The sequence below is a fragment of the Pipra filicauda genome, unplaced genomic scaffold (genome assembly GCF_003945595.2).
Source record: "Pipra filicauda isolate LSUMZ 115617 unplaced genomic scaffold, ASM394559v2 scaffold87_size3191425_pilon, whole genome shotgun sequence".
Lineage (NCBI taxonomy): Eukaryota > Metazoa > Chordata > Aves > Passeriformes > Pipridae > Pipra > Pipra filicauda.
The window spans coordinates 498360-512490 of record NW_024105064.1 but is presented as its reverse complement, the minus strand read 5'-3'; the positions used below and the strand labels follow the sequence as shown (position 1 = coordinate 512490).

At 52.3% G+C, this 14131-nt stretch overlaps 1 protein-coding gene across 4 annotated transcripts; it reads left to right on the top strand.

The window, feature by feature from the left end:
* The first annotated feature begins 780 nt into the window (after window positions 1–780).
* Window positions 781–13708, top strand: H6PD (hexose-6-phosphate dehydrogenase/glucose 1-dehydrogenase). Of its 4 annotated transcripts, none has more exons than XM_027728737.2 (6): window positions 781–1162; window positions 2899–3032; window positions 4801–5457; window positions 6607–6724; window positions 8728–8997; window positions 9665–13708. In XM_027728737.2, exons 3-6 carry the CDS (start codon window positions 4831–4833, stop codon window positions 11020–11022), a joined length of 2373 nt encoding a protein of 790 aa, XP_027584538.1. In that variant the 5' UTR covers window positions 781–1162; window positions 2899–3032; window positions 4801–4830; the 3' UTR covers window positions 11023–13708. The 4 variants fall into 4 exon arrangements, with proteins under 4 accessions (XP_027584538.1, XP_039246815.1, XP_027584536.1 ...); XM_039390881.1 differs by having other exon boundaries at window positions 2840–3032; XM_027728735.2 differs by having other exon boundaries at window positions 1036–1162; window positions 2861–3032.
* The last annotated feature ends 423 nt before the right edge of the window (window positions 13709–14131 follow it).

Genomic DNA, 14131 nt, shown 5'->3' with positions numbered 1-14131 from the left:
CTGGAAGGGACCTTAAAGTTCATCTTCCAACGCCCTGCCATGGGCAGGGACACCTTCCACTAGACCAGGTTGCTCAATTCCCCATCCAACCTGCCCTTGAAGGTTACCAAAACTCCTACCAAACCTCCCGCCTTTGGTCAAGGCTTTGGTCTGATGGTGCAGCGAGAGCATCTCCATCCAGAAAGGGAACTACAAGCGAATGCACCCCCCCCCCCCCCCCCCCCCCCCCAATAGGGACACGCCTGACGCAACGCCCAGGCGCGGAAAGGGTGCGATGCCCAGTGCCCAGCAGGGGCTGGCCGAGGGTGTTCGTGTCCCACCCGAGCGAGGGCTGCGCCCCCAGAGCCCCCTCCTTAACGCTGCGATTTTCCCCCCTCTCGCGCGGCGCCGCGCGGCGAGACTCGACGCCAACCACAAGACTGTGCGGCGGGTGGGCGGAGCGCGCGGCGGGCGGGGCGCTGTGTGTCGGGCCCGCCGGCGCGGCGCGGGCGGGCGGGAGGTGAGCGGGGCCGGGCCGGGGGTCGGGGGGCGCCGGGGGCGGGACGGGGGTGGGACCCCGGGCACGGACGGGCTGGCCCCGGCTCTCTGCGCTGCCCTGTGCCACCGGGCAGCGGCATCGCCCCGCTCCGGCACCGCGTGGGCGGCCGGAGAGCCGCGCATGGCCGCGGGAGGGAGGGAGAGATGCGGGGATGGAGGGATGGGAGGGATGCAGGGATAGGGGGATGCAGGGATAGGGGGATGCAGGGATGCTCCCGGTGCCCGCCGACCCCCGGCCCGTCCCCGGGGTTCCCCGGCGGGCAGAGGTGTTTGCGGGGCCCCCGGTCCGTCCCCGCCCCGCGTGGGCACCGCACGTTCTCCTGCCCCGCACCCGCGGGACCCGCGTCCCCGCCGCGCTCAGCCCTGCCCGGCTCCCGCTGGCCCTGCCGGTCCCTGCGTGTCCCGGGGAAGCTCGGGCGGGCGGGGGATGTGACACGCACCTGTCACAGGTGAGCTCGTCCCTCGGGTGCCAGGGCAGTTTGTCACCGTAACCCTGTCCTGCTTTTCCAGGGCTCCGGACGCTGAGCTGCCGTCCCGGTGCTGGGACCAGGGCACCTGGAGTGGGGCTGTGCCAGAACCAGAAGGGCCAAACACTAATTCCTGCATCACCCGGCTTGCTTTTAATGTGAGTCTCCACGTTAAGCCTCTGACCTTTCCAGGAGCTGATGGTGAGGCCATTCCTGCTCTAACGTTGGAATATACAGAAGGCCAATATGGTTTTCCTGATTCTCAAAGTATCCCCATAACTCTTTCCTTCATGTGTTACCTGTGCATGGCCTTTTAGGAGCCCAGCCACACTGCTTGTATCATAGAACCACCTTCCCTGAGTCGGAAGGGACCCAAAAGGATCATCAAAGTCCAGCTCTTTTGGCTCTGCAGCTGTTAATTATTTTTCAGTGGGGATGCAACAGTAACAAAACATCTTTTTCTTTTTTTTTTTCCCCCCCCCCGTACAAGATCTGAACTGAGCTCCTGTCAAACTGAAGGAAATGCACAGTCTAACTGCTGGGTTAAGCTCCCACATGTTTTATATGGATAAGGCCCAGGAGTCTTTTCCTGAAGCCTGACTGAGCAACTTTGTTCTGGCCGGCGGGGGGGATTTTTTGAGTATTATTTTTTAATGTGAGCAGTGGTGATTAGCTGATATGAAAGCAGTAAACAAACATTGCTGGGTTTGCTGTGCTTTTTCTGGGCAGCGTAGCTCAATATTTTGCAACTGGGAGTGTTGTGAAACTGGCTTTCAGTTGGCTTGGAAGGACATGTGACTGAATCTGCCAGGAAGTTACTTGGCTAATTCACTCCTGCCCTTTGGAAAAGCCTGACCCACCCAAATCCTTCCCACTCCACGGTGGGACCTCCTGAGGTCTCGTGCAGCATCTCAGGGACTGCAGCCTGCCAGGGTGCAATGGGCACTGTGTCACATGCCCCTGCTTCCTGGAACACAGGTTGCTCAAACAAGTGTAAATACTGCCCCACTGCCCTGAGAAACGTTGCCACCTGAATTGCAACCCCACAGCAGGGGAAGGAAAACCAAATAGTTATTTATGCTGCAGGCAAAACCTTAGGAGCCACATTTCTGCCCCTCTGCAACTGCCAGTACTGTTTGCTGGATTCCTCAAGTGAGTTCATGAGGCTTAAAGAGCATGTGGAGAAGGGAGGGAAGTAGGGGAGGCAGCAGAAGGCTGGGCAGAGCTGATAAGAGTTAAATTTACAGCCCCCAGTGTACCTTGTTGAAGCTCTCTGGAGGAGAGCAGTGGCTACTGGGCTGTCTCCTGAGGGACTGATGTGCCTGTGGGCATCACTGAGGCTGTTTCCTTGCACAGTGGGCTGCAGTTGTCAGCTAAAGTGATGCTCAGCTGCCCTGTTTCTGTGCAGGAAACAGGGAAGGAAAAGCCAAAGGAATTTTTATGCAAACTGAGAGAGAAGCCGGGGTGCCCAGAAGGCTCAGCACTGCACAAGAGCTGTCCTGCTGTCCTAGGAGGGCTCACTGAGATGCCCTTTCCCACTGCCACGGGGTTGTGGTGTTGGGACTGTTCCTTCTGAGAGTTGGACCTGGGGATTGTTCCCAGAAAGGCTCACTGGGATCAGCTGGAGACCTGCAGCACCCAGCTGAGCTCGGGTGCAAAGGTGAGGAGTCAGGAAGAGACTCTGGGAGCAGGAATTGCCACGTGTGCCCGTGTTTTGCCAGCTCACAAACAGCATCCAGGAGGTTTGGCCCAGCCAGCGTGGATGGGCTGAGAGCTGGGGTGTGCTGGGACATTGCTGGCTCAGGCACAATTCGCTTTTTCTCTGCTGTAATCAGGTCTTTCCTCCCATTTACCAGAAAGGGAGCAACCTGCCTTATCTCTCTTGCTCACCCAGCCACTGGTCAGAGACTCTGCCACACACCAGACTCTGCCACACACCAGTCCCTGCAGGAGAGAGATCTGCACTGGGGAGAAGACACATTTCCAGCTCCTCTTGCCACTGTGGTCTCTGAAGCTCCTGTGTTACAGGTGAGTCTGCTGGGGAGAGAAACACAGGATTTATACAGACCAGTTCAAGCTGCAGACAGGGAGAGATGTTCAGATGTTCCTTGTTATTATTTAGTTATCCTTTAGCTAATCCTTTAGCTAATTTAGGTCCTTTAGCTGCTTTGGATCCTGTGTTGATTCAGTGATGAAATAGTGGATTTTCTGGGAGCTTTCCATGGGGAAAACCAGTGAAGAGCTCAGACATCTGTGCTTCATCCCTCTGCCATTCAGGGGGAGCAAGGACCAGGCCTTTTGATCCAGGCTAGGAAAGGCAATCCTGAGTGAGCCTGGGCAGATAAAAGCAAAGAGCTTTTGGTTCTGGGGCATCTGTGCAGCTGTAACTGGAGCAATGGAGCCAGGGATGTTTTTCTTGCTGACTGTGAATGTGTGAATCTGATGAGACACTTTTCAGAGTCTCATCTGCCTGCAGAAGGTTCATTCTCATACCCAAGATCCATTTCTCAGTGGTGTGGTCAAGAAACTGCCATTTTAAAATGGTGTAATCCTTCCCCAGTGCAAAGCCTAGTAGTGAGACTGCAACTGCACCAGCACATAAAAGCCTCTTACTGTCAAAATAGGGCTGTTTTTTCTACACAGGTAAAATTAAAAGATATATATTTATTGACCAGAGCCAAAAGTTTTTAAAGAAGTTAATTATCTCGTGTGCTCTGAAGGCTTTGCTCCAACTAAACAGAAAGTGAAACTAAGGGAGTGAGAAATCCATAAGAGCTTCTGAAATAACATCTGATGGAATAAGAACTGCACAGTGGTTTAGTCACTCATTCCAGATTATCTCTCATGAGATGTAAATTCATTGCCATGTTTCTAGGTATAAGAACTAAATGTTTCTTTTCTCTTACAAGCAGCTTTATTTTGAATAAGTAAGAGTGAGCAAAGGGGCTTTTTGGTCAGGGATTCCAGCTGTCCCTGTCTGCAGTGGTTTGAATGGGGGCTGAGTGGAGAAGGTGCTGACCTGCTCTTCAGTGATGGGAGGTTGAAGGAGGCAGAACACAAACCCCACATTCTCCCCTGGCCACATACATGGCCACCATGGGGCACCATCTAGACTGGCTCATGTTAGACTCAGTTTAAGGACTAAACTTCTTCCCCTGTGTTGCTTTATCACCCCAGTCTCCCAGCTGCTCCTCAGAACCCAGTTCAGCTCTGTTCCCAAGGGTGCTTGTGCACATGAGTCATTAAAGGGTGTCCTAAAGAGGAGCCACTGGGACTGCCAGTGGTCGTGTTTGCCTCTGAGCTGCTCTCACAATATTGACTTGAAGCCAAGCCAAGGCAGAATAACACTATTTGAGCAAAGTCCCAAACAGGAGGCTGTTGAAAGCAGGGCTTAATGTGCAGGCACGTGTGTTCAGTGTGCAGGCACATATGTCCAGTGTGCAGACGTGTGTTCAGTGTGCAGGCACGTGTGTTCCTTTGTAGCCAGCTCTGAAATTTGTGTTAAAATGGGCTCCAGTTTCACAGTCTAAAGGCACCGACACCCCTGCATTAACTCAGCTGTGGGAACAATGCACATGCTACCCAAAGACCTTGGGCACACGCTGCCTTCCACTTCTTGGTGTGCATGAGGAGGCTCTTCAAGAACCCAAATCACGGAGGGGAGGAGGGGCTTTGGGTGGAGGGTGCAGGCAGAAGTCCCTGGCTCTTCAGCCATGGTAAAGCAGGTACCTTGCTTTGTGTTTTGCAGAGTTATAACATGGATTGGCACGTTTTCTTTTCTATTCTTGTCTTCTAGTGTTCCTGGGTCTGCCCCTTCTCTCCCAAGATGCTGGGAAGGGTCCTGTGTGCAGCGTTGTTCGTGGGAGCCTTGCAGTCCCTGGCTGAGGCGTCCCAGGGCCACATCTCCGTGGTCCTGCTGGGAGCCACGGGTGATTTGGCCAAGAAGTATTTGTGGCAGGGTCTGTTCCAGCTCTACATGGACCAAGTGAGCAATGGCCACAGCTTCACGTTCCACGGGGCCGCACTGACGGCTCAGGAGCCGGGGGAGAGGCTGATGTTTGAGGTGCTGAAGAAGCTGTCCTGCCCCCCGGACGAGGCCCCCAACAGGTGTGCTGTGCTCAAGGACCAGTTCCTGAAGCTGAGCCAGTACCACCAGCTGAGTAGTGCCGAGAACTACACTGCCCTGAGCAGGGAGATCGAGGCCCTGCTGCGCCAGGAGGGGCTGAAGGAGGCTGGCAGGATCTTCTACTTCTCAGTGCCACCGTTCGCCTACACGGAGATCGCCCGCCACATCAACAGCAGCTGCAGACCTCCCCCGGGGGCCTGGCTGAGGGTGGTGCTGGAGAAGCCCTTTGGCCATGACCTGGAGTCGGCCCAGCAGTTGGCTGCAGAGCTGACGGGCTTCTTCAGGGAGGAGGAGATGTACCGGGTGGACCACTACCTTGGCAAACAGGTGAGCAGCTGGCAGGGCACAGCCCCCTGCCAGGCTGGGGGAGCTGGTGGCTGGGAGAGTGCTGGGTGTCAGTTCTGCATCTAATGGGAGTGTTCCCCTCTCAAATTCAGGCAGAGCCTCCCAGTGTGATCCCAAGCCTCATGGAATCCTGTACTGTTCCTCTTCTGTCCTGTGCTGCTGTCCATCCTCTTAGAGAGCAGAGGAGATGTGCAGACCAAAGCAGGGCTTTCTCCTGTTGGAGTGATGAGGGTCCCTTCTCCAGAGGGAGGCCAGGGTGTAGGGTTGAACTCTGTGTGGGCCTGAAGTAGAGATGCAGAGTTTATCTGGTCTTCTCACCAAGGTCGGGGGTTTGATTTCGCTGAGTAACCAGCACCCTTTCCCTCTCACAGTTCTCCCATCTCATTACTCACAGGCCTCTCTGCTTAGCTGTGCCTTCTGGAAGCAGTTTTTGATTTGATATGATAAGGAGCTGATGGGATGTCAGTTTTATGGGATGCTTAGGAGAAGGTTTCTTCCTGCCCTGTGTTCCACTCCGGCCTGCTGCAGGGCCAGCTCAGGGTGTGGAGCTGCGTTGTCCCCGAGGGAATGTGTCCAAGGACATGCCATCCTTGTTTCACAGGAATGTGATGTCACATTTTGAAAGGAACCTGTTCCAGCCATGGCACTGTGGCCAGATTTTACTGCATGTCCAGCTGCAGGGGGAGCATCTCCACTGAGAGGGGGGATTTCTTCTGTTTCATTTTTTGGTTTTTTTTTTTTTTTTTTTTTTGTGTGTCCCAAAAAGAGCAGATGGCTTTAGTGGTGTAGCATTTCAGCACTTTGGAAGTGTACATTAGTCCCAGGATGGTCTGACTCAGCCCTTTGTCCTTTGACAGATATAAACTGAGTGCCTTGCAGTTTGTAGTTCAGCCCTTTTTCACATGAAACCTCAAAATGCCTCAGAAAGACCTTTAATGTCTGCTCTGGACAGTCACTGGCAGCCCCACTGTGCATCCCTGCAGGCTCTCTTGCTGGTTTTCTCTTCTCTGACCCACTCTGCTCTCTGTCTGCTGGCACATCCCAGTGCTGGATGGGGCAGAGATGTTGTGCCAGAGATACTGTGGGAGTCTGGTGAGTTTTTATGGGATCCTTGACTTTTTCTCTTCACAGGCTGTAGCCCATATCCTGCCTTTTCGAGATCAGAACCGACAGTTTCTGGATCCGATTTGGAACCGACATCATGTGGAAAGAGTGGAGGTTGTCCTGAAGGAGACTGTGGATGCTAAAGGTTGGTGAGGAGAGTGTGCAGAGTGTGCAAGGTGAATGAATGAGAAGGAGAACTGGCAGGTTCATTAATTATGTGAAAGTGGCCCTTGAGGTAGTGCTGGTACAGAAATAAAACCCGCAAGGTATGCTGCTCTCTGGAGATAGAGGGGGACTGTCCTACACTTCCTGTGCTAGAGACTGACTCACTTCCAGGTAGTGTTGCTGCTTCCAAGAAAAGATTCCAATTGCAGTTTGTCTGGGAGCAGGGGCAGAATCCCCCACCTTTTTGTGCTGCAGAGCCCTGGGGACATTGCACCCAGCTTTCCATCCTGATTCTTGGTAAAAGGCACTAGATTTGGAACTGATGCAATCTAAGGCCACTTCAGTTCAGTGCAGCCATCCTCTGGTTGTTGAAACAACAACAACCCTTTTGTATTCCTGTCCTGGTAGCTACCAAGCTCACCCTGAGCGTACCTTTGTGCTGTTCCTTGGAAGGTGCTCTTGCATCTCTTGCCTGAATGTTGCTCATCTCAGCTAATCAGTGTCAGTCCAAGTGCCCGGGGCACTCTGTGTTTGCCTGCCTGTTTCTTTCCCTTCCTCTCTTGTAGCAAGAAAGAGCATTGCAGAGAGAAAAAATCCAAGCCCAGAGCTGCCAGCATGGGTCTCCTGCTGAAGGACACGGCTGCATTCCCTCCCTGCAGTGCTGCAGCAGCCGCTCTGCAGTGCTCAGCACAAAGCTCCCTGGGCTGGACTGCCACCCGCAGCACTTTGGGCACGTCAGGTGCCCTCAGTTCTGCAACATCAGGGCTGCTTCTCCACTCAGTTTACCTGCTCCCTCCTTCCCTCCCTGCCTCCCTCCCTCCTCGCTCTCTGAGCCACCACAAACCAGTAACACAGTTCTATCAAACTTGGAGCAATCTCCGGATTGGCAGCCCAGACCTCACCCGGGCCTGTTTCTGGGAGAGGGACACACTGCAGAGTAACAAAGGGGGGAAGTGTTGTCTCTGCACAGCCCCAGCTACACCCTGTGCCCTCCCTGCTCTGAGCAACTTCGTAATTTTTCATTTGGTGTCTTTTTTCCCCTGTTCAGCTTCAGCTGGCAACCTGGCTCCCAGCGAGTCTGCAGCATTGATTCCACTAATGAATGTGCCTTTGGATTAGAGCAGAGGAGATAAATGTATCAATCAATAGGGGAAGCCTATGGGTGATGCAGTCTGCAGCCTGCTGCTGCTGGATTACACAAAGGCATCTGCTTGAGTCTCTTCATAAGTGCATTGTCCTTCTCCCCCTGCTCCCACCTGCATGAGAAGCCAGGCAGGGAAAGGGGAAGCATGAAATTTTGTCTCCCAAGGGCTCAGCCAGAGCCTTCTGAGGACGGGAAAACCAGGGGAAAGGGGCAGTGGAGAGCAGTGCTCATTGCCAGGGCACAGCTGCTGCTGCTCTGGGGAGCTGGTGTGTAGCTGTAGAGCTGTTGGGGTCCCTGCTCTGACCCCACTTTCCAACCACTCTGACAAAGCTTTTGTGTGGAACTGCGTGTTGTGTGTGTGGAGTGCCAGACCCAGGGCTGTGGCTGCAGAGCTGCCTTCTGCTCTGTGCACTCGGGACTGTCAGGCACAGCATGACTTCTCCTGGGTTTAGGCTCTTTAAGCACCCAAAAAGAGGATTGTGTTTGGCTCTGGGGAGGACAAGCAGTCCCATGGGGACCTTTTATCTTTATTTTATGTAGAATCATAGAATGATTTGGGTTGGAAGGAACCTTTGAAGACCATCTAGTCCAACCCCCTTGCCATAAGCAGGGACATCTTTCACTAGAACAGGTTGCTCAAAGCTTGAACACGTGCAGTGACGGGACATCCACAACTTCTCTGAGCTTGGTGGCTTCAAGTTAATTGTTGGGCTGGGAGAAGAGGTGCAAACCGGTCAGGGCTTGTTCTCTTTGTTCTTGGCACACACATTACACATGCAGAGGACAAAGCTGCAGAACCACATCAGTTTAAATGCATCTTCCCTCCTCCTCGTCCTCAGGCCGCACCAGCTTCTACGAGCAGTACGGGGTCATCCGGGACGTGCTGCAGAACCACCTCACAGAGGCCCTGATGTTCCTCATCATGGAGCTCCCGGCCAACGTGAGCAGGGCAGAAGAGGTTTTGCAGCACAAGCTGCAGAGCTTCCAGTCCTTGTGGGGGCTGGAGAAGAACAGTGCCGTGCTGGGCCAGTACCAGGCGTACTCCAGCCAGGCCCAGGAGGAGCTGCAGCAGGCACAGGACTACGTCAGCACGACACCAACCTTTGCAGGTGAGAGTTTGGGCTGGGCCCTGGAGGGGGGAGTAGTCTGGAGCTGAGGAGAGCAGGAGATGTGAGTCCTTGTGTGATGATACCAGCTCCATGACTCTGGACCTCACTGCTGGCACTGAGATGTCTCCAGGCATCCACCAGCATGACTGGGAGCTGGAACAAGACAACACTGTTGTCCTGTCAGCTAGTGATCCAGTGAATGGGAGGCATAAGAGCTAAGTCCCATTATTCTAAGATCTCTGCATTATTTTTAAAAGTGGCCTGCAAACTCCTTTGCCTTTTCATGAAGTCGAGTTGCTCTCTGCAGCTGAGGGGTAAAGCTCTGCAGTTCTCTGTGATGAACGAACCGTGAGGCCACCTCTAGCCATTCTGGGTCTTCTCAGCATTAAAGATACTGTCTGAATTATGTTCATGTTCAGAAAACTGGTTTCCTACAAGATTAAAGGAGGCTAAACAAGTGGGATACCTGGGAGGAAGCACAGCAGGGTAACTGGAGAGCAGTTAGGTAATGAAGTCAGGAAAGGGTTGAATGTGGAGCAAGAGACACGGTGGCTGCCAAAATTTCTGGGACCTGAGGAAGGAGAATAATGGGTAGGTGATAGAGATCCCCCCCAAAACTGTTTGCTGTTCAGGTTTGATTTGGTAGCTGAGCTCCCTGTCATTTCAGGTGTGCTGATCCGCAGTGACAGCCTGCGGTGGGAAGGGGTCCCTTTCCTCCTCACCTCTGGGAAGGCTCTGGATGAACGGGTAGGTTATGCCCGTGTTCTCTTCAAGAACAGGGCCTACTGCACTCAGAGTGAGACTCTGAGGGATGCAGGGCACAGCCAGTGTAAAGCCAAGCAGATCATCTTCTACTTCGGGCACGGGGCTCTCAACACCCCTGCGGTGCTTGTGAGCAGGAACCTTTTCCGGCCTGTCATGCCCAAAGACAGTTGGAAAGAAGCCGTGGCTCGGTCGGACCTGCACATTTTTGGACAACCACTGTCTGATTACTATGTGTACAGCCCTGTGAAAGAGAGAGATGCGTATTCTGTCCTCATCTCCAACATCTACCACGGCAGGAAGGATTTCTTCATCACCACGGAGAACCTGCTGGCCTCCTGGGGCTTCTGGACGCCGCTGCTGGACAGCATCTCCCACCAGCCCCTGCGCCTCTACCCCGGGGGCGTGGAGAACCAGCACCTCCTCGACTTTGAGATGGTGAGTGGGGGACTGGCATTCACCCTGGCAGAGCCAGCGGAGCTGCTGAACCCCACCAGGCACATGCCAAGTGATTACAAGGCAATCCAGTCCAAATATCGGCAGAGTCCCCTGGTCTCGGCGTGGTCCGAGGACCTGATTTCCCAGCTGGCTTCCGACATGGAGGAGGCAGCAGTCAGGAGTGTGGCACGCTCCGGGCACTTCCACCTGGCCCTCTCAGGGGGCTCAAGCCCAGTGATCCTGTTCCAGCGGCTGGCAAGGCACCACTACGGCTTCCCCTGGAAGCACACCCACATCTGGCTGGTGGACGAGCGCTGTGTCCCCCTCACCGACAGCGAGTCCAACTTCTTCAGCCTGCACAGCCACCTCCTGCAGAGCGTCAGGGTGCCCTACTTCAACATCCACCCCATGCCCGTGCACCTGAACCGGCGGCTCTGCGTGGAGGAGGACAGAGGCACAGAGCTGTATGCCAAGGACATCGTGGCCCTGGTGGCCAATGCCAGCTTCGACCTGGTGCTGCTGGGGGTGGGCACCGATGGCCACACGGCCTCGCTCTTCCCCCGCTCGGAGAACGGGCTGGAAGGGGCTCCCACTGTGGTGCTGACTGAGAGCCCTGTCAAACCTCACCAGAGGATGAGCCTTAGCCTACCCCTCATCAACAGGGCCAGGCAGGTGTTTGTCCTGGTTTTGGGGAAGGGGAAGCACGACATCACCACCCTGCTGAGCAGGGTGGGCCATGAGCCGACAAAGTGGCCGATCTCGGGTGTCAGCCCCAGCTCTGGCCAGCTGGTCTGGTACGTGGATTATGAAGCTCTGCTTGGGTGATGCCTTCACAGTGTCCCTCCTCCCTTGTCTGCGTGGCCTTTACAGCCTGGATTTTCCTACACAATGTCCATGTTTTTCTGTTGCCAGCGGCAGCTTCATCTCTGACGGGCTCCTCAGAGCTTCTGGGATATCCGTGGCCTGCAGCGCCTCTGACATTTGAGCCTGAAGGGAGCTGGGCTCAGTGTTCAGAGCTCAGGAGGAGCCAGTGCGGCATTTTTGGCTCTGCCAGGGATTCTGACTGTGACTTTGGACAAATTACCTCACCCTGAAGTGCCTCAGTTTTCCTGTCAGGCGTTTTTGCTTATTGGCATTTAACTACCTCGCAGGCACTATGGGAGACTTGTTAAATTACCTGCCAAATTTTTAAAAAATTTCATGTAATTCTCAGGCTAAGAGACAATAATAACATGTTCATCCTGTGCCCTGCTCAGTCTGGCTGGGCCAGAGTCCTTGTCTCAGTGAAAGGAGGGTTGTGTGCACAGGGATCTGGTGTCAGCCAGGCTGACTGTGCCCTCCTGGGAGCACGTTTGGCTTTTGTGCCGTGTGGCCCCTAAATTCTGACACTGATTTGTGAGCTCACTGCAGTCCTGAGCCTTTGCAACCTGCCCAGCAGCAGAGGCTTTTAGAAGCACTAATTTGCTGCTTTCATTAAGTGGATGGCTGATACAGGGGGGATGGGGAAGGAAGACAAACTGCTTTTTAGGCTGTTAAAATAATGGGGACAGGGTGAGGAATATGGCAGCTCACAGAGCTGTTGTTTGCCAGCAGTGCAATAATTATTGAGGGAAAAGCTTGGTGTTCAGAGGAGTTGGTGGGCTTAGCTAGCAAAAAAATGTTTTCTTTAGCTGTCTTTGCCTCATTCTCTGAAATGAACTTTTCTCTGTCCTCAGAATTGAAGCTTGAAGCGTCACGCGGTGGCTTGTAGAATTTCTGTGGGAGGCAGCTTTATAAACTCCCAACATATCCATGAGTACAGCACACACTGAGGTAGATCCACTGTTTGCAGATGGTGGTGGTGGTGTTTGAACTCGTGGGCACTGACTTACAAGGGAGGGGATTTTCTCTGTACACATCCCTTAAGGCACATGGAACCAGCAAAGTGCACCTCGGACAGCACAACATGAGCTGGCTGTAGGAATGTGTAGTTCTGCTGCTCACAGGGAGGGTTGGAGACATCCAGTCCTACCCAGAGACCCCACTGTCCCCTTCCTAATCTTCTAATGTTCACCTTCCCAGGATGCTGCCACGCATGAGGCGTGCCCTGTGCTTTCAAGGTATCCCCAAATGCTCCGTGATCTCCTCCAGTGGGTTATTTACCTTTGGATTAGTGCCTTAACTGGTCTGGTTTGACAGCTGGGATGGCTGGTTATCCCTCTTTTGTGGGTGCCTGTGACTAAGTTTGCTCCTGCCTGTGTCCTGGTTGCAGGCAGGATTAACCTGAGGGTGAAAATAAACCCCAGGGGAGGAGAGGAGAACAGGGAGCAGGAGGAAGGTGAGCTCTGCAGGCTTTGCTTGTCCAGTGGAGTCTGGAATAAGAGCACAAGTCCAGGGGTTCATTGGAATAACCCTCTCTGTAGAGGAGTGGTAGCAAGCAGTGGTTCCAGAATATACCACAGTGGCAGGAACAGCTGTGCTGAGGAACAGGGTTTGGGTCTGGTGCATCCACGAGTCCCAACATCATTTTTTATTTTTAAACGAAAAGATCCATTAACTTCTATCCAGGTCTTTTGTGTTTGGTATAAGGGAACAAGTGCTAATGAAAAATTGACCTATATGAGAGTAGCTGTTTTGTTATGAATGACAGGATTTATGACTGTGTTACAGGTGACTGTGGCATTGGTGTTTTCCTGGTTTTGCACACTTTCTTTTTAATATCTTGCTGGCACCTTTTGAAATAAATACTAAGGGGTTTATTTGCACTTTTAAGTAAGCACATATTTTTTTTCCCCAGGGAGCCTCTCTTCTTTCCAGCTGAAAATAGTGTTTATTTGTGAAGTCTCTATCTAGTGGGTCATCCCAAAATTAATCCCAGATTTTATTAAAACCCATTGAAAGCTTCCACATGTTTTCCTCAGTGAACACAGCTGTCTGGGTTGGTTGGTTGGGGAGTTGGAACTGCATTTTATTTTTACACAGATAATTCCTTTTAAACTCTTTAATAATTAGCATTTGCCAAATGAAAAACAAGTATTTTTGAATATACAAAATTTATGACTGGAAAGAGAGATACTGTGGATAGGAAGAAGGGTTAAATGAGCAACAAATCCGATGAGGAGGAATGGTAGAAATCCACTGGGCTCTAGGCCAAGGAAGCAGTGCTATTTTTATTTTGTGAAAGCTATAAATAGAAGGTGTGCACCTTCTTGAGAGCTTGTATTAACCTTTCTTTGCAAAAGCAACTCCATGGAGTAATTTCTTACGGTCTGTTTCTCCTTTAAGTGATTATTGATACCAATTTTATTAATTTTTTAAATGTCAAGTGCATTCCTAGAATTCAATGGTATGATTATTTATATGTTTTACAGAAAACTAACACTGGAAATAATTCATTTTTCACTTCAACTTTTATAAATCAAGTTGTAAAATCTTTTTTTTTCCGATGAGCAAAGTTTTGTGATTCCTTTCATGTTGTTTAAGGAATAAAAGAGAATTATATTTATAGAAAATAAATAATTTTTAACAAGAAGTGCCTTTTAATTTCTTCCAAAGATGGGTGGTCATTCTGGTTTTTTCCCTCTCCTCTTGGTGAGTGAAGTTTTAGGGTTTTAGCTGTACAAGGTGAACAGTGTAGCTGGTGTTGAATGTTCACTCTGACTCCTGGTTTTTTTGGTGTCTCATCCAAACAAGGCCAGGACTTTGCAAAACAGAGGAACAGCCAAAGCCCTTTTAAGGTGAGAAGATGGGATCACAAGATGGGATCCCCCAGTGCTGTGCAGGGTCCTGAAATGGCCAGGCCTCGGGAAAGTCTCCCCTGGTGCACATTTACTCCCTGAGCTGCATTTCCATGGATACTGTCACCACAGGACAGAGCTGCTCGAGAGCAGAGTTGACAGAGCTGCGTTTGAGCTCTGCTCTGGTCAGATCAGCTGAAGTTCAAGCACAAGCTGTG

What these genes read in the sequence shown, in the direction of transcription:
- H6PD (XM_039390881.1), top strand. An exon ending in CTGAAGCTCCTGTGTTACAG is followed by an intron (nt 3,033 to 4,800) that starts GTGAGTCTGCTG and finishes CTTGTCTTCTAG; the next exon opens with TGTTCCTGGGTCTGCCCCTT. An exon ending in ACCACTACCTTGGCAAACAG is followed by an intron (nt 5,458 to 6,606) that starts GTGAGCAGCTGG and finishes TTCTCTTCACAG; the next exon opens with GCTGTAGCCCATATCCTGCC.